The following is a 27,327-nucleotide window of genomic DNA, read 5'->3' on the forward strand; positions in this document are numbered from 1 at the left end:
GGCTTTTAATTCCCCTCCCGATTGCAGGGCGTGTTCCTGGGCAGCCCCAAATATGGCAAAGCTTCACCAAAAAAAAAAAAAAAAATCTGTCAACAACCCCCCCGGGGTGCTGATGAAAACCCCAAATTGCTTTCCACCAGCACGCCCGGCCCACCCCTGCGAGCGGATAAAAGGGAATTCCCGGAGCCGCTGGAGCCAGAGGAGACTCCGAGCACTTCTCTCTGCCTTCAACTCCCTCTGGGATTTTAATTCCACCCGGGAAAAAGCCGACCATGTCCCGCCAGTCCGCCTGCAGGAGCTTTGGGATGGGAGGCAGGAAAGGCTTCAGCTCCTGCTCCGCCATCGGGGGAGGATTCGGGGGCGGCGGCGGCCACAGCAGGATCAGCTACAGCTCCTACTCCTCGTGCCGGGGAGCAGGAGGAGAGGAGGAGGAGGAGGAGGAGGAGGAGGAGGAGGAGGAGGGCACTGCGGGGGCTTCAGCAGCAGGAGCCTGCACAGCATGGGGGGCGGCCGGAGGGTGGCCAGTGGGGGCTGCTATGGGGGCGGCTACGGGGGCCGGATGGGCGGCTTTGGCGGTGGGATGGGCATGGGGGGCCTGGGCGGAGGCATGGGGGGCTTTGGCGGTGGCGTGGGGGGCGGTGGTGGAGGCATGGGGGGCTTTGGTGGCGGTATAGGCGGTGGGATGGGCGGTGGGATGGGCGGCTTCGGCGGCGCCGGCTTCCCCGGCGGGATCCAGCCGGTGCAGGTCGACCCCAGCCTGCTCCGGCCCGTGCACGTGGAGATCGACCCCCAGATCCAGCAGGTGAAAACCCAGGAGAAGGAGCAGATCAAGACCCTCAACAACCAGTTCGCCTCCTTCATCGACAAGGTGAGGGTCTAGGCCAGGTTTCTCTTTCCTTCCTTCCTTTCTTCCTTCCTTCCTTTATTCCTTTCGGAGGAGGCATCTCAGGTGGCTTCCCCGGGCTGTGGAAGCGGGGATTTTATTCTTTTGTTTTGGCTTCCCAACAAGAGTTGGAGTTCCCAGAGCCGCAAGTTGTGATTAGCCGGGTTTTAACGAGCAACAGAAGAGGTTCTGTGTCGGTGGAGGATGAAAGGGAACACCTGCAGGACCTTCTGGGGGGGCTCCTCGAGCTGGGTCGACTCTGGTTGACTCCGTCATCGTCGTAAATTGGTTGCTCTGAGAGTTCTCCCTGCTGGGCTCTGCTCTGGAGCGAGACTTTTCTCCTCCAAGCCTGACCCCAGGCACTTCAGAGCATTAAAAACACCTCTCTGGGATTCATTCCCACCTCAAATAGGGACTGGGGGAGTAGCAAAACCCCTCCTGAGAGGATTTCGGGACAGGTGGGGAATGAAAAGCCTCTTTGGCTTCACTGTTGGAAAGTTGATGGCAAAGCCCGACCCCGATGGAAAACTGGGGTGAATTTCATCTGCCAACACCTCCGAGTCCCACAGGGAGAAGTCCAGGATGACTCAAAGTTTAATTGTTTAATGAGTAATGATTTTAATAACGCTTCTCACGCGCTTGAGCAACCTGGGTGCCTGAATGAGCCGTAGGTGAGGGTTTGGAGAACGACTCCCCCTCGGGCTCCCAGAGCTCCCGGGAGGTCGGAGCAGCGGGATAATCCCGGCGGGAATGTCTCACACGGCCTGGTGGTTGGGTTCAGGTGCGGTTCCTGGAGCAGCAGAACAAGGTCCTGTCCACCAAGTGGGAGCTGCTGCAGCAGCAGGGGCCGTCGGGGCCGAGGAAGGACCTGACGGTGATCTTTGAGAGCTACATCCAGAACCTGAGGAGGCGGCTGGAGAACCTGCTGGGGCAGCGGGGGCAGCTGGAGTCGGAGCTGCAGAACATGCGGCAGTACGTGGAGGAGTTCAAGAGCAAGTGAGTGCCCCGGGGAGGAGACGGGGTGGGACCACCCAGGGGAGCTGGGACAACCCAGGAGACCCCCCTGAGGTGAAGAATGAGGGTGCTGAGGGTGCCACCCCTGCCCTGTGCCCTCACAGGTACGAGGAGGAGATCAACCGGCGCACGGCGGCCGAGAACGAGTTCGTGGTGCTGAAGAAGGTGAGTGGGGGGGGACGGGAGCAGTGGGGTGCCATCAGTTCCCTGGGGGTGTCCCCAGCTCCCCAGGGTGTCCCCAACTCCCTGAGGATGCCACCAGCTCCCTGGGGGTGTCACCAGCTCACTGGGGAGGCCACCAGTTCCCTGGGAGTGTCCCCAGCTCCCTGGGGATGCCCCAACTCCCCTGGGTGCCACCAGCTCCCTGGGGGTGACCCCAGCTCCCGTGGGTGCCACCAACTCCCTGGGGATGCCCCCAGCTCCCCTGAGTGCCACCAGCTCCCCTGGGTGCCACCAGCTCCCTGGGGGTGTCCCCAACTCCCTGGGGTGCCCCCAGCTCCCCTGGGTGTCCCCAACTCCCTGGGGGTGCCACCAGCTCCCTGGGGGTGCCACCAGCTCCCTGGGGATGCCACCAGCTCCCCTGGGTGCCCCCAGCTCCCTGGGGTGTCACCAGCTCCCCTGGGATGCCACCAGTTCCCTCAGGATGCCACCAGCTCCCTGGGGTGTCACCAGCTCCCCTGGGTGCCACCAGCTCCCTGGGATGCCACCAGCTCCCTGGGGATGCCACCAGCTCCCTGGGAGTGTCCCCAACTCCCTGGGGGTGTCCCCAACTCCCTGGGATGCCACCAGCTCCCGTGGGTGCCACCAACTCCCTAGGGGTGCCCCCACCTCCCTGGGGTGTCCCCAACTCCCTGGGGGTGTCCCCAACTCCCTGGGGTGCCCCCAGCTCCCCTGGGTGCCACCAGCTCCCTGGGGGTGCCATCAGCTCCCCTGGGTGCCACCAGTTCCCTGGGGATGCCATCAGCTCCCTGGGGGTGCCACCAGTTCCCTGGGGATGCCACCGCCTTCCCAGGATGGGAGGGAAGTGTTGGTCACTGGTGGGATCCTTCCCTCAGGACGTGGACTGTGCCTACATGACCAAGGTGGAGCTGGAGGCCAAGGTGGGAGCTCTGACGGACGAGATCAACTTCCTGAGGGCCATCTACGAGGAGGTAGGAGCCCTCCCTCCCCCTGGGGTGATGTTTTGGGGAGGGTGTGGTGGGTGAGGACACCAAGGCCGGGCGGGTTTGGTGTGGAGAGGCCGCCCCGGGAGCTGCTGCTCTTCCCTGGCCCCTCTGATCCCCGGGGCTGTCCCCACAGGAGCTGTCCCAGATGCAGAGCATCAGCAGGGACCTGTCCGTGGTGGTGTCCATGGACAACAACCGGCACCTGGACCTGGACAGCATCATCGAGGAGGTCCGGCGCCAGTACGAGCAGATCGCCCAGAGCAGCCGGGCCGAGGCCGAGGCCTGGTACCAGAGCAGGGTGAGCTCTCGGGGTGGGATCAGCACCCCTGGGACGGTCCCCGCTGTCCCAGCCACCCAAACCCGTGCTGGGTCCTGCCCCTGATGGGTCCCCTTTGCCCCCCTCAAGTACGAGGAGCTGCAGAACACGGCGGGGAAACACGGGGACAGCCTGAGGAACACCAAGATGGAGATCCAGGAGCTCACCAGGAACGTGCAGAGGCTGCGGGCGGAGATCGAGAACGTCAAGAAGCAGGTAAAGGACCCTCAGACACCTCACAGGGTTGATTGGTTGGGGTCTCAGGGATGTGACTGGGAAGATGAGGAGCAGGTAAGGGGTTGGGTGGTGTCTCAGGGAGAAGATTTGGAAGGAGAGGAACAGGTAAAGACCCCTGATCACCTCAGAGGGTTGGTTGGTTGGTGTCTCAGGGATGAGATTGGGAAGGTGAGGAGCAGGTAAGGGGTTGGGTGGTGTCTCAGGGATGAGACTCAGAAGAAAAGGAGGAGGTAAAGGACCCTCAGCACCTCACAGGGTTGGTTGGTTGGTGTCTCAGGGATGAGATTGGGAAAGAGAGGAACAGGTACAGGACCCTCAGCACCTCAGAGGGTTGGGTGGTGGGGTCTCAGGGATGAGATTGCAAGGTGAGGAACAGGTAAGGGGTTGGGTGATGTCAGGGATGAGATTGGGATGGAGAGGAAGAGGTAAAGGATCCTCAGCACCTCACAGGGTTGGTTGGGGTCTCAGGGATGAGACTGGGAAGGTGAGGAGCAGGTAAGGGGTCGGTTGGTGCCTCAGGGATGAGATTGGGAAGGTGAGGAGCAGGTAAGAGGTTGGGTGGTGTCTCAGGGATGAGATTGGGAAGGAGAGGAACAGGTAAAGACCCCTGATCACCTCAGAGGGTTGGGTGGGTGGTGTCTCAGGGATGAAAGTGAGAAGGGAAGAAACAGGTAAGGGGTTGGTTGGTGTCTTAGGGATGAGATTGGCAAGGTGAGGAGCACGTAAGGGGTTAGTTTGATGTCTTGGGGATGAGATTTGGCAAGGTGAGGAGCAGGTGAGGGGTTGGTTGGTGTCTCAGGGGTGAGATTTGGAAGGAGAGGAGCAGGTAAAGGCCCCTCAGCACCTCCCTGGTAACGGCACCGTGCTGGGAAAGGCGGACTTGGAAATTGCACTGCTCTGACAGATCCCACCCATCCACCCTCCGATTCTGCTCCCAGTAGAACTCCCATGCAGGAGGGACCCCCCAAACTCCTTTTCTCTCCTTTCTCTCCCCCCCAGAACCAGCAGCTCCAGTCGGCCATCGCCGAGGCCGAGGAGAGGGGCGAGATGGCCCTCAAGGACGCCCGCAGGAAGCTGGAGGAGCTGGAGTGCGCCCTGAGCAAGGACAAGGAGGAGCTGGCCCGGCTGCTGAAGGAGTACCAGGAGCTGCTCAACACCAAGATCGCGCTGGACGTGGAGATCGCCATGTACAGGAAGCTGCTGGAGGGGGAGGAGAACAGGTGAGACCCTCCCCGGGTCAGGTTAACCTTCCGTCACCTCTCAAATTTGCGTTCCTTTGGCGGGGTCGGTGACGCCACGGGCCGGGTGAAACCGCGGGATGCGCGCTCGGGGTTGTCCCCCGTGCTCTAATTAGCGAGCACGAGTTAAGCGTGTTTAATTACAAATTAATTTCGTTAATTTTGTGAAGTTCGTTTTCCTGTCTTACAAAATTTTCAAGGTTTTTTTTGGTGTGTTTTTTTTTTTTTTTTGGTTTGGTTTGTTTTTGTGTTTTTTTTTGTTTTTGTTTGGGGTTTTTTGTGGTTTTTTGGTTTGTTTTTTTTGTGGGTTTTTTCTTTGTTTGTTTGTTTTGTTTTTTAAAGAAGAATAGCTGGGAAACTCTGAAAAAAAAAAAAAAAGGAAATCAGGAAATTCCTAAAGAAAATTGTTGTTGTTGTTGTTTAAAGAATAACTGGGAAACTCTAAAAGAAAAAATACGAAATCGGCTGCTCAGTTCTTTAAAGAATGACCAGGAAATTAAAAAAAAAAAAAAATTTGGTTCGTTTTTTTAAAAAGAATAACTGGGAAACTCTAAAAGAAAAAATAGGAAATCAGCTGCTCAGTTCTTTACAGAATAACCAGGAAACTCCTAAAAATATAGGGAGTAGGTATTTGTTTGTTTGTTTGTTTGTTTTAAGAATAACTGGGAAACTCCGAAAAAACCCAGGGAATAGGTTGCTCGTTTCTTTGAAGGATAGTTGGGAAACTCTGGAAAAAAAAAATAGGGATTAATTTGTTCATGTCTTCAAAGGAAAATTGGGAAGCTGTGTGAAAAATAGCAAATCGCTTGCTCATTTCTTTATAGAATAATCAGAAAACTGTGTGGAGAAAAAAAGGGAATAAATAGCTCTTTTTTAAAAAAAAATATGGGGAATTCTGAAAAAGTAGGGAACAGGTCACGCTTTTTTTTTTTTTTTAAATAAAGAACAACTGGGAAATCCCGAAAAAGGAAATATAAATAAATATCTATAGGGAATATATATTTTTTATATGTATGTATAATATATACAAAATATTTTTATTTATATATATATTTACGTATAAATATATTTTATATATATGATATATATATTTTATATATATATTCTCTATATATAATATATATTATATATATTATAATACATATATTATAATATATATAATATATATATTATATATTATAATATATATTATAATACATATATTATAATATATATAATATAGATATTATATATAGGGAATATATATTTTATATAAATATAAAAAAATATAAACAGGGAACATAAACACGTAGAGGGGAAGGGAAATTCTCAGCCGAAAAAGCAGGAGCTTCCCAGAGGATTCACCCGCTCCTGTTTTTTTTCTTGTTTTATTTTTTTTTTCCCCTGGCAGGCTCTGCAACGACAGCATGTCCAACGTCAACGTCTGTGAGTATTTCCCCTCGGGAAGGGGGGTTCTGGGGGGTCGTTTTTTTTTGGGGAGAGCGGGTGAAGAACCTGCCCTTCTGCTTCTCTTGCAGCCGTGGTGGGCAGGACCAGCATCTCCGGAGGCAGAGGCGGCGGGATCGGAGGAGGATTCGGCGGCAGCGAGATGGGAGGAGGAGGAGGAGGATTCGGAGGCAGCTGCGGGATGGGGGGAGGAGGATTCGGAGGCAGCGGGATGGGAGGAGGAGGATTCGGCGGCGGCAGCTGCGGGCTGGGCGGGGGGATGCACGGCGGGGGCTTCTCCTCGGGCAGCGGGAGGATGTGCGGCTCCGCCGGGGGCTCGTCCTCGGTGCGGAGATGCGTCACCACCTCGGTGAAGTCCTCGGGGGTGCGGTTCTGAGCCCCGCCGAGCACCACCAGCACCAGCAGCAGCTCCAGCAGCAGCTCCTCGTCCCTCCCGCCGGCAGCAGCCCCAGCCTCCCCACTCGCAGCAGCCCCTCCGTGGGACGAGCCGCGCCCTCCCCGCCCGGCTCGGCGCGGCCCGCGGTGCCACGCGGGGCGTGGGGGGCGATGCCGGCGCCGTCGAGGCACGGGGAGCTGCCCGGCACGAGGGGCCGCCGCGCCCCCCGCCCACCCCACGCCGCCTCGCTGCCTCGGGCGTTTCTCGTGTATAAAACTCGCTCGGTCCCCGTGTCCGCGTCCCACGCCCCGTGCGTTTGTCCCGCTCTCCTCCCCCTGCCCATCCCCACCCGCGGTGTTGCCGTTCCCAATAAACTGCAGAGAACATTCACCAGGGTCGTTGTGTCGCTGCTTTCGGGGGCTGCCCCAGGTCGGGGGGGTGATGGTGGGGGGGTGATGGTGGGAGAGGAGCTGGGAGGGGGATTTTGGGGTGATCGTTCTTCTGCCCAGCGTGTTGTGATTGCGCTTTGAGGGGACTGCGGAGGTGCGGGGAGGGAGCAGGATGGGTGTCCAAGCTCGGGTGATGCCCCTTGGCCCCCACCCCGAGCCACCAACCCTCTCTCTGGGGGCTGACCGTGATCGTCACGCCACGCTCGGTGGCAGCGGGAGCCCCGAACTGGAGGAATCCGGGAGGCTGCCCAATTTTTGGGGGGCGTCCCCCGATTTAGGGAACGCACCCAGCTCATCCCTGGAACCCCCGGGGAGTCGTTTCCACCGCAATCGTCGGGTTTGGAAACCTCCAGCGCGGGGAGGGGAGGGGGGGGTTGGTCCAGCACCTTCCCCGCCAGTCCTTGAGGGGGTTCAGGCTGCCCCGTCCCGATTTTTAGGGCTCTGCCTCCGAGGGGCTTCACTGCCCACGTCACGTCTCACCAGCTCCGGGAAATCCCAAAATCCCTGGGATTCCTGATCCTTTTTGGAAGGCTCCGCTGAAACCCCCAACAGCAAATCCCGGGATCTGGGAGGGAACGTTCCCAGTGCCTCGTGGCCTGAACCGGGGGGAGATCCCAAAGAGCCGATCGCGGGTGGGAATCGGCCGCGGGAGGCGGGAGCAGACGCGGCCACGCTCCCTTGTCGGCTCATCTGAGTTTCCTGCCCCGGAGGGGACTTTGGGGGCAGCGCGGGAGCCCCGTGGGAGTGGGGAAGGGACAGGGATAAGATGCGAGCACCAGGAACGCCGGAGAGCCACGAGCCGCGATTTTCCAGCCGTGGGAACGCGGCGGGTTGGGAAGGGGGGTGATTCAACCCAAACCCCGTCAGGGAGCCCGGGCCCCGTCAGCTCCCTGGAGAGCCGAGCGGCTCCCCCAGTGGGCTCTCCCCTCCCTCTTTCCCTCCCTCCCGGAGCAGGATTGGGAGCAGGTGGGAGGGGAGTGGCGGTGCGTTTGATCCGAGCTGTGCTGCGGCTCCTGCGCCGCGGGGAGAGATCAAAGGGGCAGAAAACGCTGGCAGAGGCGGATCGGGAGTCCCACAACAACCCCCCGGGAGCCGCCCCGGTGTCCCCAGAGCGGGTCAGGAAGCTGCAGACCCAGGGGGAGGTCCAGGACAGGCTCCTGGAAGAGGGAATTCCCCCCTCTTCCAAGAGCTCTGGAGCCGGGAAACGTCGCTGGGTCCGACCCAAGTAAAGATGCTGAGCAGGCAAAGCCTGTGAGAAGCTGGTGCTGAGCCAGGAGCGCTTCGGTGTTTGGCTTGGGGCAAGAGTCACCTGTTTTGGTGCTTAATCACCTGTTCTGGTGCTTAATCACCTGTTCTGGTGCTTAATCACCAGCTCCGGTGCCCAGTTTTTAAAGAGCGCCTTTCTCCCAAGCTTTTACAGCGAACTTTACGCGGCGTTGGGGCAGTTTTGGGGAGTCCTTGCGACACCTCCCCGGCGGAGCCGGGGCCCGGCTCGTTTCTTTCTGCCGAGTTCACACTTTCCTCTCCTCCTCCCTCCCTCCCTCCCTCCCTCGCCGGTGCCTCCGATTCTGCTGCCGCAGCTCCTTTCGCAAGAGATCTCCGAGGGCTCGGCCGGGGCTGCCGGTCGGGTTCTAAACCCCGGGAGGAGGCCGAGCCCGGCTCCGGGCTGGGGATAATCTGCACATCTCGTCTGGAGACGTCAGAGTGACTCGAGCTGGGGGCGTCTTATCTGCGGGCGCCGAGCGCGGTCAGCAGCGCGGCATCATCATCATCGCTCCGGCTGACTCGGCACATCCTCCCTTCTCTCTCTCTCTCTCGTCCCGGGAGGCTCCCGGTGCCTTCCCGAGGGGCGGCGGGGGCCGTTTGGAAATCGGGATCCCCCACCCACCCAGGGAGAAGGGATGAACTGGTTTTTCTCCAGCTCCTCCCCATGGAGGGCTGCTCTGGGATCGCGGGGAGAGCCGGCGGGATTAAAATCTCCACCTTGGAGAAACGAGAGGCTTTTCACTCGGGTTCCTTCATTCGGGGTCCTTTCCGGGTGGGAGGGGGTCCAGCTGCAGGAACACGAGCCTGGAGACCCCTCGGGCAGCCCTGGAGTCCATCGGGGTGGGATGACCCTCGGCCAACCCTCACCTGAGCCCCTCAAGGGTGGGGTCACCCTTGGCCAACATCTGAGTCCTTCAGTGGTGGGATGATCCTTGGGCAACATTTGAGTCCGTCTCCAGGGTGGGATAACCTTTGTCCAGATGGTTTTTGAGCCCCTCCGGGGTGAGATAACCCCTGGCCAAGTGCTGAGTCCCCTCAAGAGCTAGATGATCCTTGACCAACCATTACCTGAGCCCCTCAGGGGTGGAATAACCCTTACCAAATGTTTTTAGTGCCCCTCAAGGATGGGATAACCTCTGGCCAGATGGTTTTTGAGCCCCTCAGGGGTGGGATAACCCCTGGCCAAATGGTTCTGAGCCCCTCCAGGGTGGGATAACCCCTGGCCAGGTGGTTTTGAGTTCCTTAAGGATGGGATAACTCTCAGCCAGGTGGTTTTTGAGTTCCTCCAGGGTGGGATAACCCTTATTCAGGTGGTTATTGAGCCCCTCCAGGGTGGGATAACCCTCAGCCAAGTGGTTTTGAGTCCCTCAAGGGTGGGATAACCCCTGGCCAAATGTTTTTAGAGTCCCTCAGGGGTAGGATAACCCCTGTCCAGGTGGTTTTGAGCCCCTGCAGGGTGGGATAACCCTCGGCCAAGTGGTTTTGAGTTCCTCAAGGATGGGATAACTCTCAGCCAGGTGGTTTTTGAGTCCCTCCAGGGTGGGATAACCCCTGGCCAAGCATTTTTAGAGTCCCTCAGGGGCAGGATAACCCCTGTCCAGGTGGGTTTGAGCCCCTGCAGGGTGGGATAACCCTTGTCCAAGTGGTTTTTGAGCCCCTCAGGGGTGGGATAACCCTCGGCCAAGTGGTTTTGAGTCCCTCAGGAGTGGGATAACCCCTGTCAAGGTGGTTTTTGAGTCCCTCCAGGGTGGGATAACCCTCAGCCAAGTGGTTTTGAGTCCCTCAGGGGTGGGATAACCTCTGGCCAGGTGGTTTTGAGTTCCTCAAGGATGGGATAACCCTTGTCCAAGTGGTTCTGAGCCCCTCCAGGGTGGGATAACCCCTGTCAAGGTGGTTTTGAGTCCCTCAGGGATAGGATAACCCTTGTCCAGGTGGTTTTGAGCCCCTCCAGGGTGGGATAACCCTTGTCCAGGTGGTTCTGAGTTCCTCCAGGGTGGGATAACCCTCGGCCAAGTGGTTTTGAGTCCCTCCAGGGTGGCATAACCCCTGACCAGCAGTCGAATCCCCCTCCAGGGTAACTTTTCCCCCCTTTCTCCCCCAGTTCTGCCCATCCCGAGGGTCCAGCAGCCCCGCCCCGGTTCCAACCGGCCACATCCACGTTTCCCCTTCCTCCCGTGGCTTTTGGAAGTGGTTCCCCGGGCTGGTTTTCCGGAGGGTTGGCAGAGCCCGCGGCCGCCGGCGGATTTGCCTGGGACACCCTAAAAACCACATTTACCTGCCCAAATCTGGGGTGCGAGTTGAGTGAGTGCGAGAACTCCAGCACAAGCACCACACTGCCCTGGGGGGAAGCCCAGGAACATCCCTGCACTGCTGAAACGATTTAAAACACGTCATTCCCTCGACTTTTATTGGAAATAAAATTGGTGGAAATACTGTAATTTTTTCCCCCTAAATTCCAAAGATTTAAACCAAAATATTTCGTCATTAACGACGCCCCGAGAGGCGCCTTCAGGACGTCCTTCGGGTGATCTTCCAGCTCCATCACCGGGCAGATGCTGCAGGGAATTAAACGTTCCTCTCAGCCCTCGTTACCGCCCTGAGCGTCCTTCCCGTCCCCCACGGGCTCCCCAGGCCACTGGAAAAGCACAAGGAAAGGCTTGGAATTCCTCGTCCTCTTGCTCATCCCCCCCCCCTAAACCCCAGGGGGACACATTTTGGAAGGGGAAGGGCGCCCAACGCCGAGTTTTTTAGGAAGGAGCTGAGCGGTCCCTTCCCTGCCGGGACCGAAACGCTGACGGGGCCTCCAAATGTTCCTTACGCGGCGATTTTCCCCTCGGAAAAGCCGTCGGGGGAGGGAATTTTCCGCTTGCGGAAGGAGATTCGGGAGGTGTGGCCGTGGGGTGGAGGGGGAAAGGGGATTGTGAAATGAAAAAAAAAAAAAGCCTCGTCCCGGGAGGGTTGCACGGAAATCCCTGCCCGGTTTGGGGCGTCAGGAGAGTTGAAAAAAAAAAAAATTCCGAGTCAGGCGACGCGTGGAGTCGTTCGGAGCGGGGGAGGGAGGCGGCAGAACATGACACCACCGCCTGTAAAACATATTTTTTTTAGATGATAAAAGAGATAGGGCAGTCCGCTTATCCAGGGAGGGAGAAACCTGCTCCTGCCTCGCCAGCCCCTTCTGCCCGGCCAGGAGGATTCCTGGGTGGAGCCGCCCGGTTTGGCAAAGGGCTGCAAACCGCGCCGAGCTGATGGAGACAGTAAATGCGTTTCCTCTTCACGCCCGAGGCGCCCCGGGCCCACCCCCGGCAGGGGATAAAAGGGAATTCCCGGAGCCAGAGGAGCCAGAGGAGACTCGGAACGCTTCTCTCTCCACCCTCAGCGCCGCGTTCTCCTCGTCCTTCCCCTCTTCGGGCTGCGTGGAGGAGAGCGATGTCCCGCCAGTCCGTGTGCAGGAGCTTCGGGATGGGCAGCAGGAGGGGATTCAGCTCCTGCTCCGCCGTCGGGGGAGGATTCGGGGGCGGCGGCGGCCGCAGCAGGATCAGCTACAGCTCCTTCTCCACCTCCAGAGGGGTCGCCGGAGGGGGACGCTGCGGGGGCTTCAGCAGCCGGAGCCTCCACAACCTGGGGGGCAGCGCCAGGATGTCCGTGGGGGGCTCCTACGGCTGCAGGATCGGCGGAGGGTTCGGCGGGGGATTCGTGGGGGGTTCGCAGGAGGGATGGGCGGCTTCGGGGCCCCCGTGCGGGGCGGGCCCGGCTTTCCCGGCGGGATCCAGCCCGTGCAGGTGGATCCCACCCTGCTGCGGCCCGTGCACGTGGACATCGACCCGCAGATCCAGCAGGTGAAGTGCCAGGAGAAGGAGCAGATCAAGACCCTCAACAACCAGTTCGCCTCCTTCATCGACAAGGTTTGCTCTGCGGTGGGACGGGACGGGATGGGGATCCTGAGGGAATTCCCTGCGCTCTGGAGAGGGGGGATGTTGCTGGAGAGAGTTTTCCTTGGGTCCCCCCTCCGGGAAACGCCACAATTTTATGTCCAGCGGAGAAAAGGAGGGATTTTGGTGGGTCCCAAACGCTGATCCAAGGTTGTCCCTTGGTTTTTTCGTCTCTCCGGGGCTCTCTGGGCAGCCAGGCCGAAGGGATCGGGGTGCACCCCGTTATTCCAAGCGCTTCCTGAAGTCTCTGCTTTCCCAGGGATAATTTTTTCTCAGGGAACTTAAAATCTAGGAATGAACTTCCAAGCAATTCCCAACCGCTCCTGTTTTCAGTTCAAGGGTGGATGAGTTCTCCTTAAATCATCCACACTGGGTTGGTTCTGAACATCCTCCACGGTTTTTTTTATTTTTTTAGTTTTATTTTTTAAATATATGACATATTTATGGAATAATTTCCACAGATAGGAATTTGGAATTTGGAATTTGGGAATTGGAATTGCCCGATGTTCTCGGGCACGGAGACAAACGGGATTTCATTCCCCAGGAGGTGGAAAATGTTCCGAGGCTCCTAAAAAAATAACGTAGGGCAACAATCCCAAACTGGGAATTAAAGTAGTTGCTAAAATTGGAGTGGGATCGTTCCAATAGGTAATAAAAAATAATTATAATAATAAAAAGAGAAGAGCAGAAATTTAGATGGAGATAAAAGGGAGAATTTAAGGATAACAGAGGGGGAAAAAAGGAGAAAGAAGGGAGGAATTTCGCTCCTGGAAGCAAAATGCCCTGTTGGGGGTTCTGGGAATGACTCCCTCGGGCTCCCAGAGCTCCCGGGAGGTCGGAGCAGCGGGATAATCCCGGCGGGAATGTCTCACACGGCCTGGTGGTTGGGTTCAGGTGCGGTTCCTGGAGCAGCAGAACAAGGTCCTGTCCACCAAGTGGGAGCTGCTGCAGCAGCAGGGGCCGTCGGGGCCCAGGAAGGACCTGACGGTGATCTTTGAGAGCTACATCCAGAACCTGAGGAGGCAGCTGGACTCCATCCTGGCGCAGCGGGGGCAGCTGGAGTCGGAGCTGCAGAACATGCGGCAGTACGTGGAGGAGTTCAAGAGCAAGTGAGTGCCCCGGGGAGGGAGGGGACCACCCGGGAGACCCCACGGACAAGGAACGGGGCTGAGGATGCCCCGGGGAGAAGTGGGAGGAGGGGAGAAGGGGTGGATTTTACTGGTTGAAGGGGTGAGGGTACTGAGGGTGCCACCCCTGCCCTGTGCCCTCACAGGTACGAGGAGGAGATCAACCGGCGCACGACGGCCGAGAACGAGTTCGTGGTGCTGAAAAAGGTGAGTGCAGGGACACCGAGAGGGGATGGGGAGGGCAAAGACACAGCAGGGACTCGGCACCGAGAAGGGCAGGTCGCGATGGGAAAAGCCAGCGGCTCCTGGGGGATTGGAAGGAGGTTTTGGTCGCTGATCTTCCCTCCAGGACGTGGACTGTGCCTACATGACCAAAGTGGAGCTGGAGGCCAAGGTGGGAGCTCTGACCGACGAGATCAACTTCCTGAGGTGCATCTACGAGGAGGTAGGAGCTCTGAAAGGGGCTGGGGGTGACGCCAGGGGTGTGGTGGCCGAGGACCCCCAGGCCGGGCCGGGCTGTCCGGGTGGATTCGGGCTGGAGATCCACCCAAATCCAGGTGGATTTAGGCTCGAGACCGAGCTGTGCTTCCCTGCCCGGGTATCCCCACAGGAGCTGTCCCAGATGCAGAGCATCAGCAGGGACCTGTCCGTGGTGGTGTCCATGGACAACAACCGGCACCTGGACCTGGACAGCATCATCGAGGAGGTCCGGCGCCAGTACGAGCAGATCGCCCAGAACAGCCGGGCCGAGGCCGAGGCCTGGTACCAGAGCAGGGTGAGCTCTCGGGGTGGGATCGGCACCCCTGGGACGGTCCCCGCTGTGGCTTCTGTCCCTGATGTGCCCCTTTGTCCCCGGTGCCCCCAGTACGAGGAGCTGCAGAGCACGGCCGGGCGCCACGGGGACAACCTCAGGAACACCAAGCTGGAGATCCAGGAGCTCACCAGGAACGTGCAGAGGCTGAGGACGGAGATCGAGAACATCAAGAAGCAGGTAAAGGGCTGGTTGGTGCCTCAGGGGGGCGGTTCCTGCCTGTTTTTTCCCCCGGGAATCCCTGCGGGTTCTCCGGGAATGAGCAACGTTTGCTGCCCGCAGAACCATCACCTGCAATCGGCCATCGCCGAGGCCGAGGAGAGGGGCGAGATGGCCCTCAAGGACGCCCGCAGGAAGCTGGAGGAGCTGGAGTGCGCCCTGAGCAAGGACAAGGAGGAGCTGGCCCGGCTGCTGAAGGAGTACCAGGAGCTGCTCAACATCAAGATCGCGCTGGACGTGGAGATCGCCATGTACAGGAAGCTGCTGGAGGGGGAGGAGAACAGGTGAGACCTCCCCGGGTCACATTAACCTTCCGTCACCTCTCAGATTTTCGGCGTTTGATGCCGAAATCGGATTTCCCTTCCCTCCTCCTCCTTCTTCTTCCCCGACTCCGAATTTCGAAGCCCCAAAACAGGAGCGCGGTCCCCAGGGCGGGCATGACCGATCTCAGATGAAATTCGATATAAAAGGAATATCTGGTGGGGGGTGGATTTCAAGGAGTTCTGGCTCCTGTCATCTCAGTCTCACACGCTGCTCCTCTCCCTCACAGGCTCTGCGGGGACAACCCGTCCAACGTGAATGTCTGTAAGTATTGTTTTTTTCCCCCTATCGTTTTTTTTCTCTCTCTCTGGAATCACTTTTATCCCGAGGATTCCCGGCACTTTCAAGGATGTTCAGGACTCTCTCCCCACCCTCTCTTTTGCAGCCGTGGTGGGCAGGACCACCGTGTGTGGGGGCCGGGCTGGCGGCTTCGGGGCGAGCCCCGGGCTGGCCGCAGGAGGAGGAGGAGGAGGAGGAGCAGGAGGAGTGTGCGTGGTCGGAGGTGGAGGAAGCGTCGTCGGGGGCGCTTGCGGGGTGGGAGGGGGCATCCTCGGCGGGGGCTTCTCCTCCGGCAGCGGGAGGATGTGCGGCAACTTCGTGGCCGGGGGGGGCTCGTCCTCGGTGCGGAGGTGCGTCACCACCACCACCGTCAAGTCCTCGGGGGTCAAGTATTGAGACTCGACCCCCTCCCGACCCCGGCCCTCAGTCCCACTCCTTCCCCTCCAAGGAAAGCAGCTCCTTCTCCTCCTTCCCGCCAGCAGCGCAGCCCCTCCCGCCCCAATCCAGCAGGATTTCCCTGTTCCCAGAGGGAAATCATCCCCCAAAATGAGGTTTGAGTGAGACCCCCACCCTGCTGACCCCTCTCTGAGCCCCGAAGGCGTGAAGCATCTCCCTGGGGGGCTCAGAGCTCCCCTTTCCACCCCAATCCAGCAGGATTTCCCTGTTCCCAGATGGAAATCATCCCCCAAAATGAGGTTTGAGTGAGACCCCCACCCTGCTGACCCCTCTCTGAGCCCCCCAAAGGGGTGAAACATCTCCCTGGGGGGCTCAGAGCTCCCCCCTCGCTGCTGCCCCCGGGGCTGCTGCTCCGGCCGAGGAGGAATCCGTGTCAAACCGCTCTTTCCTGCCCCTTCCGAAGGTCCCTGTCCCCCTCCCCACCTTGGTGTCCCACCCACCCACGAGTCCATTCCAGGACCCCCCCCCACGAGCAGCGGGGAAGGCGGTGAAGCCCCCACGGCCGGGTTTGAGGAGGGAGAAAAACGGGCGGGGGGAGTTGTGGAGGGATTTGGCAGCTTTTAACATTTTAAGGATCCTTTTTTTCCCCTCCCCTTCCTCCTCCTCCTCTCCTTCCCACCTGGCAACATGAGGGGCTTCACTTTCCACCTCCTGTCCCCCCGTGGATCTTTGCTGCTTCCCCGCCCCACCCGAGTCCTTTCGTGGCCAATAAACTGCAGAGAGATGAAAATGATGGTTCTGTGTTGTCCTCTCACCCCCCGCGATCCCCAAACTGGGGTTGTCCTGGGTCGGGGTGACCCCAAAATCTCTCCACGGGGGAGGGTGGGTGGGAAAGAACTGGGAGGACGGGAGGAGAAGGATTTGGGTGGGTGGGTGGAGAATCCAACCCTGTCCTGGGCTCCTCCCTCAGCGGGGCAGGGGATATTGGGAAGGAATTCCTGGCTGGGAGGGTGGGGAGGGGCTGCGATGGAATTCCCAGAGAAGCTGTGGCTGCCCCTGGATCCCTGGGAGAGTCCAAATCCAGGCTGGATCCCCCTGGGATGGTGGGAGGGGTCCAGGGTGGGACTGGATGGGATTTAAAGTCCCTCCAACCCCACCCATTCCAGGATTCCACAATTCTGGAGCCAGGCTGGGAGAGCTGGGAATGTCCAACCTGGAGAAGGGAAGGATCCAGGGAGAGTTTGGGAGCCTCTTCCAGGGTCTGAAGGGGCTCCAGGAGAGCTGGAGAGGGATTTGGGATGAGGGGATGGAGGGACAGCACACAAGGAATGGCTTCCCACTGGGAAAGGGGAGGGTTGGATGGGAGATTGGGAAGGAATTCCTGCCTGGGAGGCTCTGGAATGGATTTCCCAGGGGATGCCCCATCCCTGGAAGTGCCCAAGGCCAGGCTGGATCCCCCTGGGATGGTGGGAGGGGATTGGACTGGATCACCTTTAGTGGCCCTTCCAACCCATTCCATGATTCCATGATTTTCCCTCAGTTATTCCAGGCTGGAACAGCTTTTCCCGCACTCCTGCCCAGTTTGTTTTCGTGGGATCACGGAGCAGTTTGGGTGGGAAGTGACTTTTAAAGGCCATTTTTCCTTCCCTGGGAGCTCCAGGAGAGCTGGAGAGGGACTTTGGGACGAGGAAGGAGGGAGAGGACAAGGAATGACGGTTCCCAACTGGAAGAGGATTTGAGGGTTAGGTGGGATATTGGGAAGGAATCTCTCCCTGGGAGGGGTGGGGAAGCCCTGGGATGAATTTCTCACGGGATTCCCCATCCCTGGGAGTATCCAAGGCTCTGTTGGATCAGCCTGGGACCGCGGGAGGGGCAGGGGGTGGAATGGGATGATTTCAAGGTCCCTCCCAACCCATCCATCCCCACTCCTGCCACGGGCAGGGGCAGCTCCCACTGGAATAATTCATCCAGGGGGGAAAAAAACCGGGATTAAAGGTGGAGTCGGAGCCCAGCAGGTGCCACCGGAGCCCCCAGCAGGGTCAGTCGCCAGCCCTGCCCACAAATGACAGCCCAAATTGCCGCCCAATTAGCTCGATTAGCGCCGGGCTGGATCAATCAGCGGCTCCGGGGGGTGAATCAGCCCCGGCGTCCCCGTTTGGGACATTCCTGGTCCTTCCCGACCCAGCCCGGGCCGGGATTCCGGGATGGAAGTGCGGGAATGGAGGAGATCCAAAGTGTCCGGTCCTCGTTGGACAAATCAAGGAAGAAATGGGCAGGTTTTTATTTGGGCCAGGGTGTTAATTATTTTCTATTTTGCTTATTTCGCCCCAAATTTCCTTCCAGGTGACCCCCCCTGCTCTGGGTCCGGTGTTTGCACCGGGTGCCGATGCACCTTCATCCTCTCGTTTGGTTAAAAAAAGGGACAGCCCTGATTCTGAAATTTATAGGTTGGGATTGGGGGCACCCGAGAAGTCATCGCCCTTTTCCTCATCCCAGTGACGGATCTGAAATCATCTTCATCTTCCTCTTCCCGGGGAAGATTTATATTTATTTTATATTTATTTTATATTTATTTTATAATTATTTAACATTTATTTTATATTTATATTATTTTATATTTATATTTAATTTTATTTATTTTATATTTATTTTATATTTTTATTTTTTATTTTTATATAGTTTTGATTTCTTTTTAGATTTCGATTTATATAATTTACATTCTCATTTATATTTATATATATATTGATTTTTATTTTTATTTTTATTTTTATTTTTTAAATTTGGCTTTTATTTTTTATATTTATATTGTTTAGTTTTATTTCAGTTTTAGCTTTAGATTTATATTTGGATTGATATAATTTATATATATTTATATTTATATTTATATTTATATTTATATTTATATATTGATATTATAAACAATGTATTATATGAAAACTATCTATATTATAAATATTCTTTAATTCATATTATATTCATTATATTGTTAATTTTTATATAATTACATCTAATAAATATATATTTATATATTAAATATATAAATATATAATGTATTCTATTATATATAATATATAATAGAATATTATATATAATACATAAAAATAATATGTATTCTAATGTATCATAGATATGTATAATATATATAATTAATATATATTATTATATATTTTATATATATTTTTATATATAATATATAATATATTATATATTATATATTGTACATATATTTATATATTATGTATTAAATATATATTATATATTATATATTATATATATTTTATATAAGTAATATATATTATTATATATTATATATAATACATTATATACAATAAATATATATTGTAATATATATGTAATATGTATTATATATAATATATATAATAAATATATATTGTACTATATTATATGTTATTATATAGTATATTTTTATATAACTTTTAGAATTATAATTATATGTATAATATTATATATCATGCATTAATATACATGATACATAATATAGAATATTTTTACATGGGTAAAGATTATTTATTTTAGATTTATAATTTATTATATTATTATATTATATTTATTTCTATTTATTCCCGGGGATGCCACGAGCACAGGAACTCCCGTGGCTGATTTATCCCCCCCTGTGACAGAACAACCCCCAAACCCCGCAGCCCCAACCCCTTCCCCCTCATTCTGAGCCGGGCTCGGGCAAGAAATGCCCCCTGGAAGCGAAAAACAAAACCTACCCCAAAGGGAGCCCCGAATTCCGGGCGGGATCCGCCCCGGGAACCCCCAAAACCCGCTCGGGGGCCGGGACAGGGAGCGGGGAGCTGGGTGTGGGGAGGGTAAAACACCAAACACCACCACGGAACCTGCTGGTCAGAGCAGTCTGGACAATTTATTGGTTGCTCTGTGGTCCGAAAACGGCCTCATTTATCACTTGAGAATGACTACCTGAAGCTTTATTATCCCCTCCAAGTGTTACGTGATGAATATCCTTCAAAATGTATTTTCCTTCTTCTTTTTCATCTTCTCTTCCTGCTTCTTTTTTCCTCCTCCTCCTCCTCCTCCTTTACCTCCACCTCCTCCTCCTCCAGAGCCTCCAAAGCCCATTCCGAAACCTCCTTTTCCTCCTCCTCCTCCTCCTCCTGAGCCTCCAAAGCCCATTCCGAAGCCTCCTTTTCCTCCTCCTCCTCCTCCTCCTCCACAGCTTCCAAAGCCTCCTCCGAAGCCTCCTCCGAAGCCTCCTCCTTTTCCTCCTCCTCCTCCTCCTCCTCCTCCACAGCCTAGGCTCGGCATCTCCCCTCGCACGGGTCCTGCCCCCGGGGTGGGATGAGGTCGATGCTCCTCGAGGTTCTCTCTGGCGGCCCCGAAATCGGCGTTTTTCTCACCAGTTCCGTTGCCGGTGCCTGTCAGGGGTGGGTGGAAGTCACATGACATGACATGACAGGACATGTATGACACGACAGGGCATGTATGACACGACGGGACAGGACATGACATGAACATTCTGTGTCCTCCAGACCCTTCCCAAACACACCTGAACCTTCTGTGTCTTTAAGGTGCTGCTCTCATACACCTGAACCTTGTTGGTGACCTCCAGACCCCTCCCAAAAAAACCTGAACCTTCTGTGCCCTGCAGGTCCCTCCCAAACACACCTGAACCTGCCCATGTCCTCCCTGCCCTGCTCTCACACACCTGAACCTTGTCTGTGTCCTGCAGGTCCCTCCCAAACGCACCTGAACCTTGTTGGTGTCCTCCAGGTCCCACCTAAACACACCTGAATCTTCTGTGTCCTCCAGACCCCTCCCAAACACACCTCAACCTGTCAGTGTCCTCCATACCCTGCTCTCACACACCTGAACCCTGTTGGTGTCCTCCAGAACCCACCCAAACACATCTGAACCATCAGTGTCCTCCTGACCCCTCCCAAACACACCTGAACCTTGTCGGTGACCTCCAGACCCTCCTCCCTCCATCCCTCGTCCCCAGTCCCTCTCCAGCCCCTTCCAGCCCCGCAAAGGGCTCCAATCTCCCCCTGGATCCTTCCCTTCTCCCTCACCCTTCCTTCCCTTCCCTGGGCGGGAGATTTAGTCTGGAATAACCCGAATTTCGGGTCTTTTCTTTATTTTTTTCGCGTGGTTCTCCACTCACCTCCTGGTCCCGCGGCTGCTCCTGCTGCGGATCCCGCGGCTGGAATCGCCTTTCTGCCCTCCCCGAGGACTCGGGATGGGGAATTTATATAACCCGTCCCGAAATCTGATAGAATTCACCAGATCTTATATCAGATCCGAGCCCAGCCCAGAGATTTTGGGTGGGGTGACCCCTCCCGGGGCGCGGTGACGCCACCCCCGTGAGGGTGGAGGGAGGGGAAGGCAGGGCCGGGCCCCGCTGGGTTTGTAGGACACGCGGCAATCCTGGTGTTTCCTTCCAAACACCTGCGCCGGGATCGTCTCCAGCTGTTCCAGCTTCCCCGTGGGATGGGATGGGATTAAAATCCTTATCAGGGGGATCTTTGGAAGCCGCCCGAACCTTCCCGGCTCCTTCTCTGCCCCTCGGGAGGGTCCCAAACCCCGCAGATGCTGATTAAAAAACCTGCCCCAGTGGGATAAAATTAAACAACATTAAATAAGTTAACTGATCGAATAAATTATATCACGGCTGACACCCCCACTGATCGTTTCCCCCCTCAAAAAACAGCTGCAGACATTAAAAAAAACCAAAACAAAACACAAAATTCCCATTTTCTCGTGTCCCCTCTGGTGCTTTTAACCCGGGGAATTAAACTCAGTTTTCTCCTCAGCTTCTTATTTTTATTTTTATTTTTTTTCCTTGCTTGCTTTATTTTTATTTTTTAATTTTATTTTTTTCTTTGCAGGTCGTTCTTTTTCTCCTCCTCCTCCTCCTTCTCCTCCTTTTTCTCGGGAACCCTTTGGATATTCCTCCTCCTCCTCCTCCTCTTTCTCCTCCTTTTTCTCGGGAACCCTTTCGATATTCCTCCTCCTCCTCCTCCTTCTCCTCCTTTTTCTCAGGAACTCTTTGGAGATTCCATCTCCCTTCCCTCCCCACCCCGATGGCGTCAGCACCGGGACGCGCTCAGACCTCGGGCTGATCATTATCCAATAAAATTAAAACAAAACCAAAAACACCCCTCCCCCCAAAAAACCCCAAACTATTCAGGAATTTCTTCTTCATCCCCCCGTTAAAAAGAGCAGTGGCAGAAAAAAAAAACCACACAAAAACCCAACAAAACACCAAAAAACCAACCAACACTTCCCTATTTTACACCCCGTATCCCGTTTAATTAACGAACCCACCTCTTAACTGAGCTGTTGTTTGGTGAGAGGGAGATAATTTGACATCGGAGGGACGTCCTGGGCTTGTTTATCCTCCCTCCCTTGGAACTCCGAAGCCGCGAGCCTTTAATTAAAGCGGATTAAAAGGGACACGCGCTCGTTGACGGGATGGCGAGTGGGACTCGTGTTTTGGGGTGTTCCTTTCGGGAAAAAAAAAAAAAAAAAAAAAAAAGGAGGTGAAATGTTTGAGTTCGGTCAATAATTTGGAATATTTTAATCCTGCTGACCCGGTCTGACCCCTCTCTGAGCCCCCCCAAAGGGGTGAAACATCTCCCTGGGGGGCTCAGAGCTCCCCCCTCGCTGCTGCCCCCGGGGCTGCTGCTCCGGCCGAGGAGGAATCCGTGTCAAACCGCTCTTTCCTGCCCCTTCCGAAGGTCCCTGTCCCCTCTCCCCACCTTGGTGTCCCACCCACCCACGAGTCCATTCCAGGACCCCCCCCACGAGCAGCGGGGAAGGCGGTGAAGCCCCCACGGTCGGGTTTGAGGAGGGAGAAAAACGGGCGGGGGGAGCTGTGGAGGGATTTGGCAGCTTTTAACATTTTAAGGATCCTTTTTTTTTCCCTCCCTCCTCCTTCTCCTCCTCTCCTTCCCACCTGGCAACATGAGGGGCTTCACTTTCCACCTCATGTCCCTCCGTGGATCTTTTGCTGCTTCCCCCCCGCCCCACCCGAGTCCTTTCGTGGCCAATAAACTGCAGAGAGATGAAAATGATGGTTCTGTGTTGTCCTCTCACCCCCCGCGATCCCCCAAACTGGGGTTGTCCCGGGTCGGGGTGACCCCAAAATCTCCCCACGGGGGGAGGGTGGGTGGGAAAGAACTGGGAGGGACGGGAGGAGAAGGATTTGGGTGGGTGGGTGGGAGAATCCAACCCTGTCCTGGGCTCGTCCCTCAGCGGGGCAGGGGGATATTGGGAAGGAATTCCTGGCTGGGAGGGTGGGGAGGGGCTGGGATGGAATTCCCAGAGAAGCTGTGGCTGCCCCTGGATCCCTGGGAGTGTCCAAATCCAGGCTGGATCGCCCTGGGATGGTGGGAGGGGTCCCTGTCCATGGATGGGATTTAAGGTCCCTCCAACCCCACCCATTCCAGGATTCCCCAATTCTGGAGCCAGGCTGGGAGAGCTGGGAATGTCCAACCTGGAGAAGGGAAGGATCCAGGGAGAGTTTGGGAGCCTCTTCCAGGGTCTGAAGGGGCTCCAGGAGAGCTGGAGAGGGATTTGGGGATGAGGGGGTGGAGGGACAGCACACAGGGAATGGCTTCCCACTGGGAAAGGTGGGAGTTGGATGGGAGATTGGGAAGGAATTCCTGGCTGGGAGGCTCTGGAATGGATTCCCCAGGGGATGCCCCATCCCTGGAAGTGCCCAAGACCAGGCTGGATCCCCCTGGGATGGTGGGAGGGGATGGGACTGGATCACCTTTAGTGCCCCTTCCACCCCATTCCATGATTCCATGATTTTCCCTCAGTTATTCCAGGCTGGAGCAGCTTTTCCCCACTCCTACCCATTTGTTTTCGTGGGATCAGGGAGCAGTTTGGGTGGGAAGTGACTTTTAAAGGCCATTTTTCCTTCCCTGGGGGCTCCAAAAGAGCTGGAGAGGGACTTTGGGACGAGGAGGGAGGGACAGGACAAGGAATGACGGTTCCCAACTGGAAGAGGATTTGAGGGTTAGGTGGGATATCGGGAAGGAATTCCTCCCTGGGAGGGTGGGGAAGCCCTGGGATGGATTTCCCAGAGGATTCCCCATCCCTGCGAGTGTCCAAGGTCCTGTTGGATCAGCCTGGGACAGCGGGAGGAGCAGGGGGTGGAATGGGATGATTTCAAGGTCCCTCCCAACCCATCCATCCCCACTCCTGCCACGGGTAGGGGCAGCTCCCACTGGAATATTTCATCCAGGGGGGAAAAAAAAGCGGGATTAAAAGTGGAGTCAGAGCCCAGCAGGGTCAGTCGCCTGCCCTGCCCACAAATGACAGCCCAAATTGCCGCCCAATTAGCTCGATTAGCGCCGGGCTGGATCAATCAGCGGCTCCGGGGGGTGAATCAGCCCCGGCGTCCCCGTTTGGGACATTCCTGGTCCTTCCCGACCCAGCCCGGGCCGGGATTCCGGGATGGAAGTGCGGGAATGGAGGAGATCCAAAGTGTCCGGTCCTCGTTGGACAAATCAAGGAAGAAATGGGCAGGTTTTTATTGGGGCCGGGGTGTTAATTCCCTTCTATTTTGCTTATTTCGCCCCAAATTTCCTTCCAGGTGACCCCCCCTGCTCTGGGTCCGGTGTTTGCACCGGGTGCCGATGCACCTTCATCCTCTCGTTTGGTTAAAAAAAGGGACAGCCCTGATTCTGAAATTTATAGGTTGGGATTGGGGGCACCCGAGAAGTCATCGCCCTCTTCCTCATCCCAGTGACGGATCTGAAATCATCTTCATCTTCCTCTTCCCGGGGAAGATTTATATTTATTTTATATTTATTTTATATTTATTTTATATTTATTTTATATTTATTTTATATTTATATTTATTTATATTTATATTTATATTATTTTATATTTATATTTATTTTATATTTATTTTATATTTTTATTTTTTATTTTTATATAGTTTAGAATTCTTTTTAGATTTCGATTTATATAATTTATATTCTCATTTATATTTACACTTATAGTTATTTTTATTTTTACCTTTTTAATTTGACTTTTATTTTTAATATTTATATTGTTTAGTTTTATTTCAATTTTAGATTTAGATTTATATTTGGATTGATATAATTTATATTTATTTATATATATTTATATTTATATTTATATTTATTTTTATATATTGATATTATAAACAATGTATTATATGAAAATTATCTATCTTATAAATATACTTTAATTCATATTATATTCATTATATTGTTAATTTGTATATAATGACATCTGATAAATATATATTTATATATTAAATATATAAATATATAATGTCTTCTATTATATATAATATATAATAGAATATATTATATATAATACATCAAAATAATATGTATTCTAATATATCATAGATAATGTATATATATATAATTAATATATATTATTATATATTTTATATATTATTATAATATATTATATATTATATATATTATATATTATATAATAAATATATATTATTATATATTATATATTATATATTTTATATAATGAATATATATTATTATTTATTATATATTATATATTATACATTATATATTATAAATATATATGGTAATATATATGTAATATATATTATATTTATTATATGTAATAAATATATATTGTAATATATATTATATATTATTATATAGTATATCTTTACATAATTTTTATAATTACATGTTTAATACTATATATCATGCATTAATATTATATGATATATAATATAGAATATGTTTAAATAATCAAAGATTATTTATTTTATATTTATAATTTATTATATTATTATATTATATTTATTTCTATTTATTCCCGAGGATGCCACGAGCACAGGAACTCCCGTGGCTGATTTATCCCCCCCTGTGACAGAACAACCCCCAAACCCCGCGGCCCCAACCCCTTCCCCCTCATTCTGAGCCGGGCTCGGGCAGGAAACGCCCCCTGGAAGTGAAAAACAAAACCTGCCCCAAAGGGAGCCCCGAATTCCGGGCGGGATCCGCCCCGGGAAGCCCCAAAACCCGCCCGGGGGCCGGGACACGGAGCGGGGAGCTGGGTGTGGGGAGGGTAAAACACCAAACACCACCACGGAACCTGCTGGTCAGAGCAGTCTGGACAATTTATTGGTTGCTCTGCGGTGGGACAATCAGCCCGTTTGTCGCTCGAGGATTTGTAAATTAGTACTTTACAATTGATTATTCCGCCTGTTCTCATTATTGTTACCTTTCGTATTATTGTCACTCATGTTATTATTGTAACCTCTGTTACTATTGTCACCCGCGTTGTTAATGTTACCTATCGAAACAGGGTTTTTCTTGGTTTTTTTTTTTTTCCTGCTTCTTATTTTCCTCCACAGCGCCCACAGCCCCCACAGCCCCCACAGCCCCCACAGACTTTACAGACTCCACAGCCTCCACAGCCTCGACAGGTTCCACAGCCCCCACAGGCCTGACACCTTCCACAGCCTCCACAGCATCGACAGGTTCCACAGGCTCCACGGGCTCCACAGCCCCCACAGGATCGACAGGTTCCACAGCCCCCACAGGCCTGACACCTTCCACAGCCTCCACAGCACTGGCAGGTTCCACAGCCCCCACAGGCTCCACAGACTCCTCCTCTTCCTCTGCCTCCTCCTCCTCTGCAGCTTCCGGTCAGCATCTCCCCTCGCACGGGTCCTGCCCCCGGGGTGGGATGAGGTCGATGCTCCTCGAGGTTGGCTCTGGCGGCCCTGAAATCGGCGTTTTTATCACCAGTTCCGTTGCCGGTGCCTGTCAGGGGTGGGTGGAAGTCACATGACATGACACGACAGGACATGTATGACATGACAGGACGTGTATGACATGACGGGACAAGACAGGACATGACATGAACATGCTGTGTCCTCCAGACCCCTCCCAAACACACCCAAACCTTCTGTGTCCTGCAGGTCCCTCCCAAACACACCTGAACCTTGCTGGTGACCTCCAGACCCCTCCCAAACACACCTGAATCTTCAGTGTCCTCCAAATCCCTGTCATGCACCTGAACCTTGTTGGTGTCCTCCAGACCCCTCCCAAGAACATCTGACCCTACCAGTGTCCTCCAGAGCCCACCCAAACACATCTGAACCTTCTGTGTCCTCCTGACCCCTCCCAAACACACCTGAACCTTGTTGGTGACCTCCAGACCCCTCCCAAGCACACCTGACCCTGCCAGACCCTGTCACACACGTGAACATTGTTGGTGTCCTCCAGGTGCTGCTCTCACACACCTGACCCTGCCAGTGTCCTCCAGACCTCACCAAACACACCTGAACCTTCTGTGGCCTGCAGGTCCCTCCCAAACACACCTGAACCTTGTTGGTGACCTCCAGACCCCTCCCAAACACACCTGAACCTTCTGTGTCCTGCAGGTGCTGCTCTCACACACCTGACCCTGCCAGTGACCTCCAGACCCCTCCCAAAAACATCTGACCCTGCCAGTGTCCTCCAGAGCCCACCTAAACACACCTGAACCTTCTGTGTTCTGCAGGTCCCTCCCAAGCACACCTGAACCTTCTGTGTCCTCCAGGTCCCACCTAAACACACCTGAACCTCCAGTGTCCTACAGGTTCCTCCCAAACACACCTGAACCTTCAGGGTCCTACAGACCCCTCCCAAACACACCTGACCCTGCCAGTGACCTCCAGACCCCTCCCAAGAACATCTGACCCTACCAGTGTCCTCCAGACCCCACCCAAACACACCTGAACCTTCTGTGTCCTGCAGATCCCACCCAAACCCACCTGAACGTTGTTGGTTTCCTCCAGGTGCTGCTCTCACACACCTGAACCTTGTCGGTAACCTACAGACCCCTCCCAAACACACCTGAACCT

At 53.9% G+C, this 27,327-nt stretch overlaps 2 protein-coding genes across 2 annotated transcripts; both read left to right on the forward strand.

The window, feature by feature from the left end:
* The first annotated feature begins 272 nt into the window (after nt 1-272).
* LOC126651493 (keratin, type II cytoskeletal 3-like) lies at nt 273-6,676 on the forward strand. Its single transcript, XM_050337415.1, is given in 10 exon segments — nt 273-405; nt 441-868; nt 1,665-1,879; nt 2,002-2,062; nt 2,953-3,048; nt 3,197-3,361; nt 3,470-3,595; nt 4,616-4,836; nt 6,245-6,279; nt 6,372-6,676. Coding segments are annotated over 10 exon segments (1,785 nt in total).
* Nucleotides 6,677-11,817: 5,141 nt separating this feature from the next.
* Nucleotides 11,818-15,473, forward strand: LOC126651494 (keratin, type II cytoskeletal cochleal-like). The gene is given in 10 exon segments (XM_050337416.1): nt 11,818-12,079; nt 12,082-12,293; nt 13,215-13,429; nt 13,594-13,654; nt 13,797-13,892; nt 14,058-14,222; nt 14,313-14,438; nt 14,541-14,761; nt 15,028-15,062; nt 15,184-15,473. Coding segments are annotated over 10 exon segments (1,683 nt in total).
* Nucleotides 15,474-27,327: the final 11,854 nt, after the last annotated feature.

Source organism: Myiozetetes cayanensis, unplaced genomic scaffold, assembly GCF_022539395.1.
Source record: "Myiozetetes cayanensis isolate MyiCay16 unplaced genomic scaffold, myiCay2020 scf63, whole genome shotgun sequence".
Taxonomy (NCBI): Eukaryota; Metazoa; Chordata; class Aves; order Passeriformes; family Tyrannidae; genus Myiozetetes; species Myiozetetes cayanensis.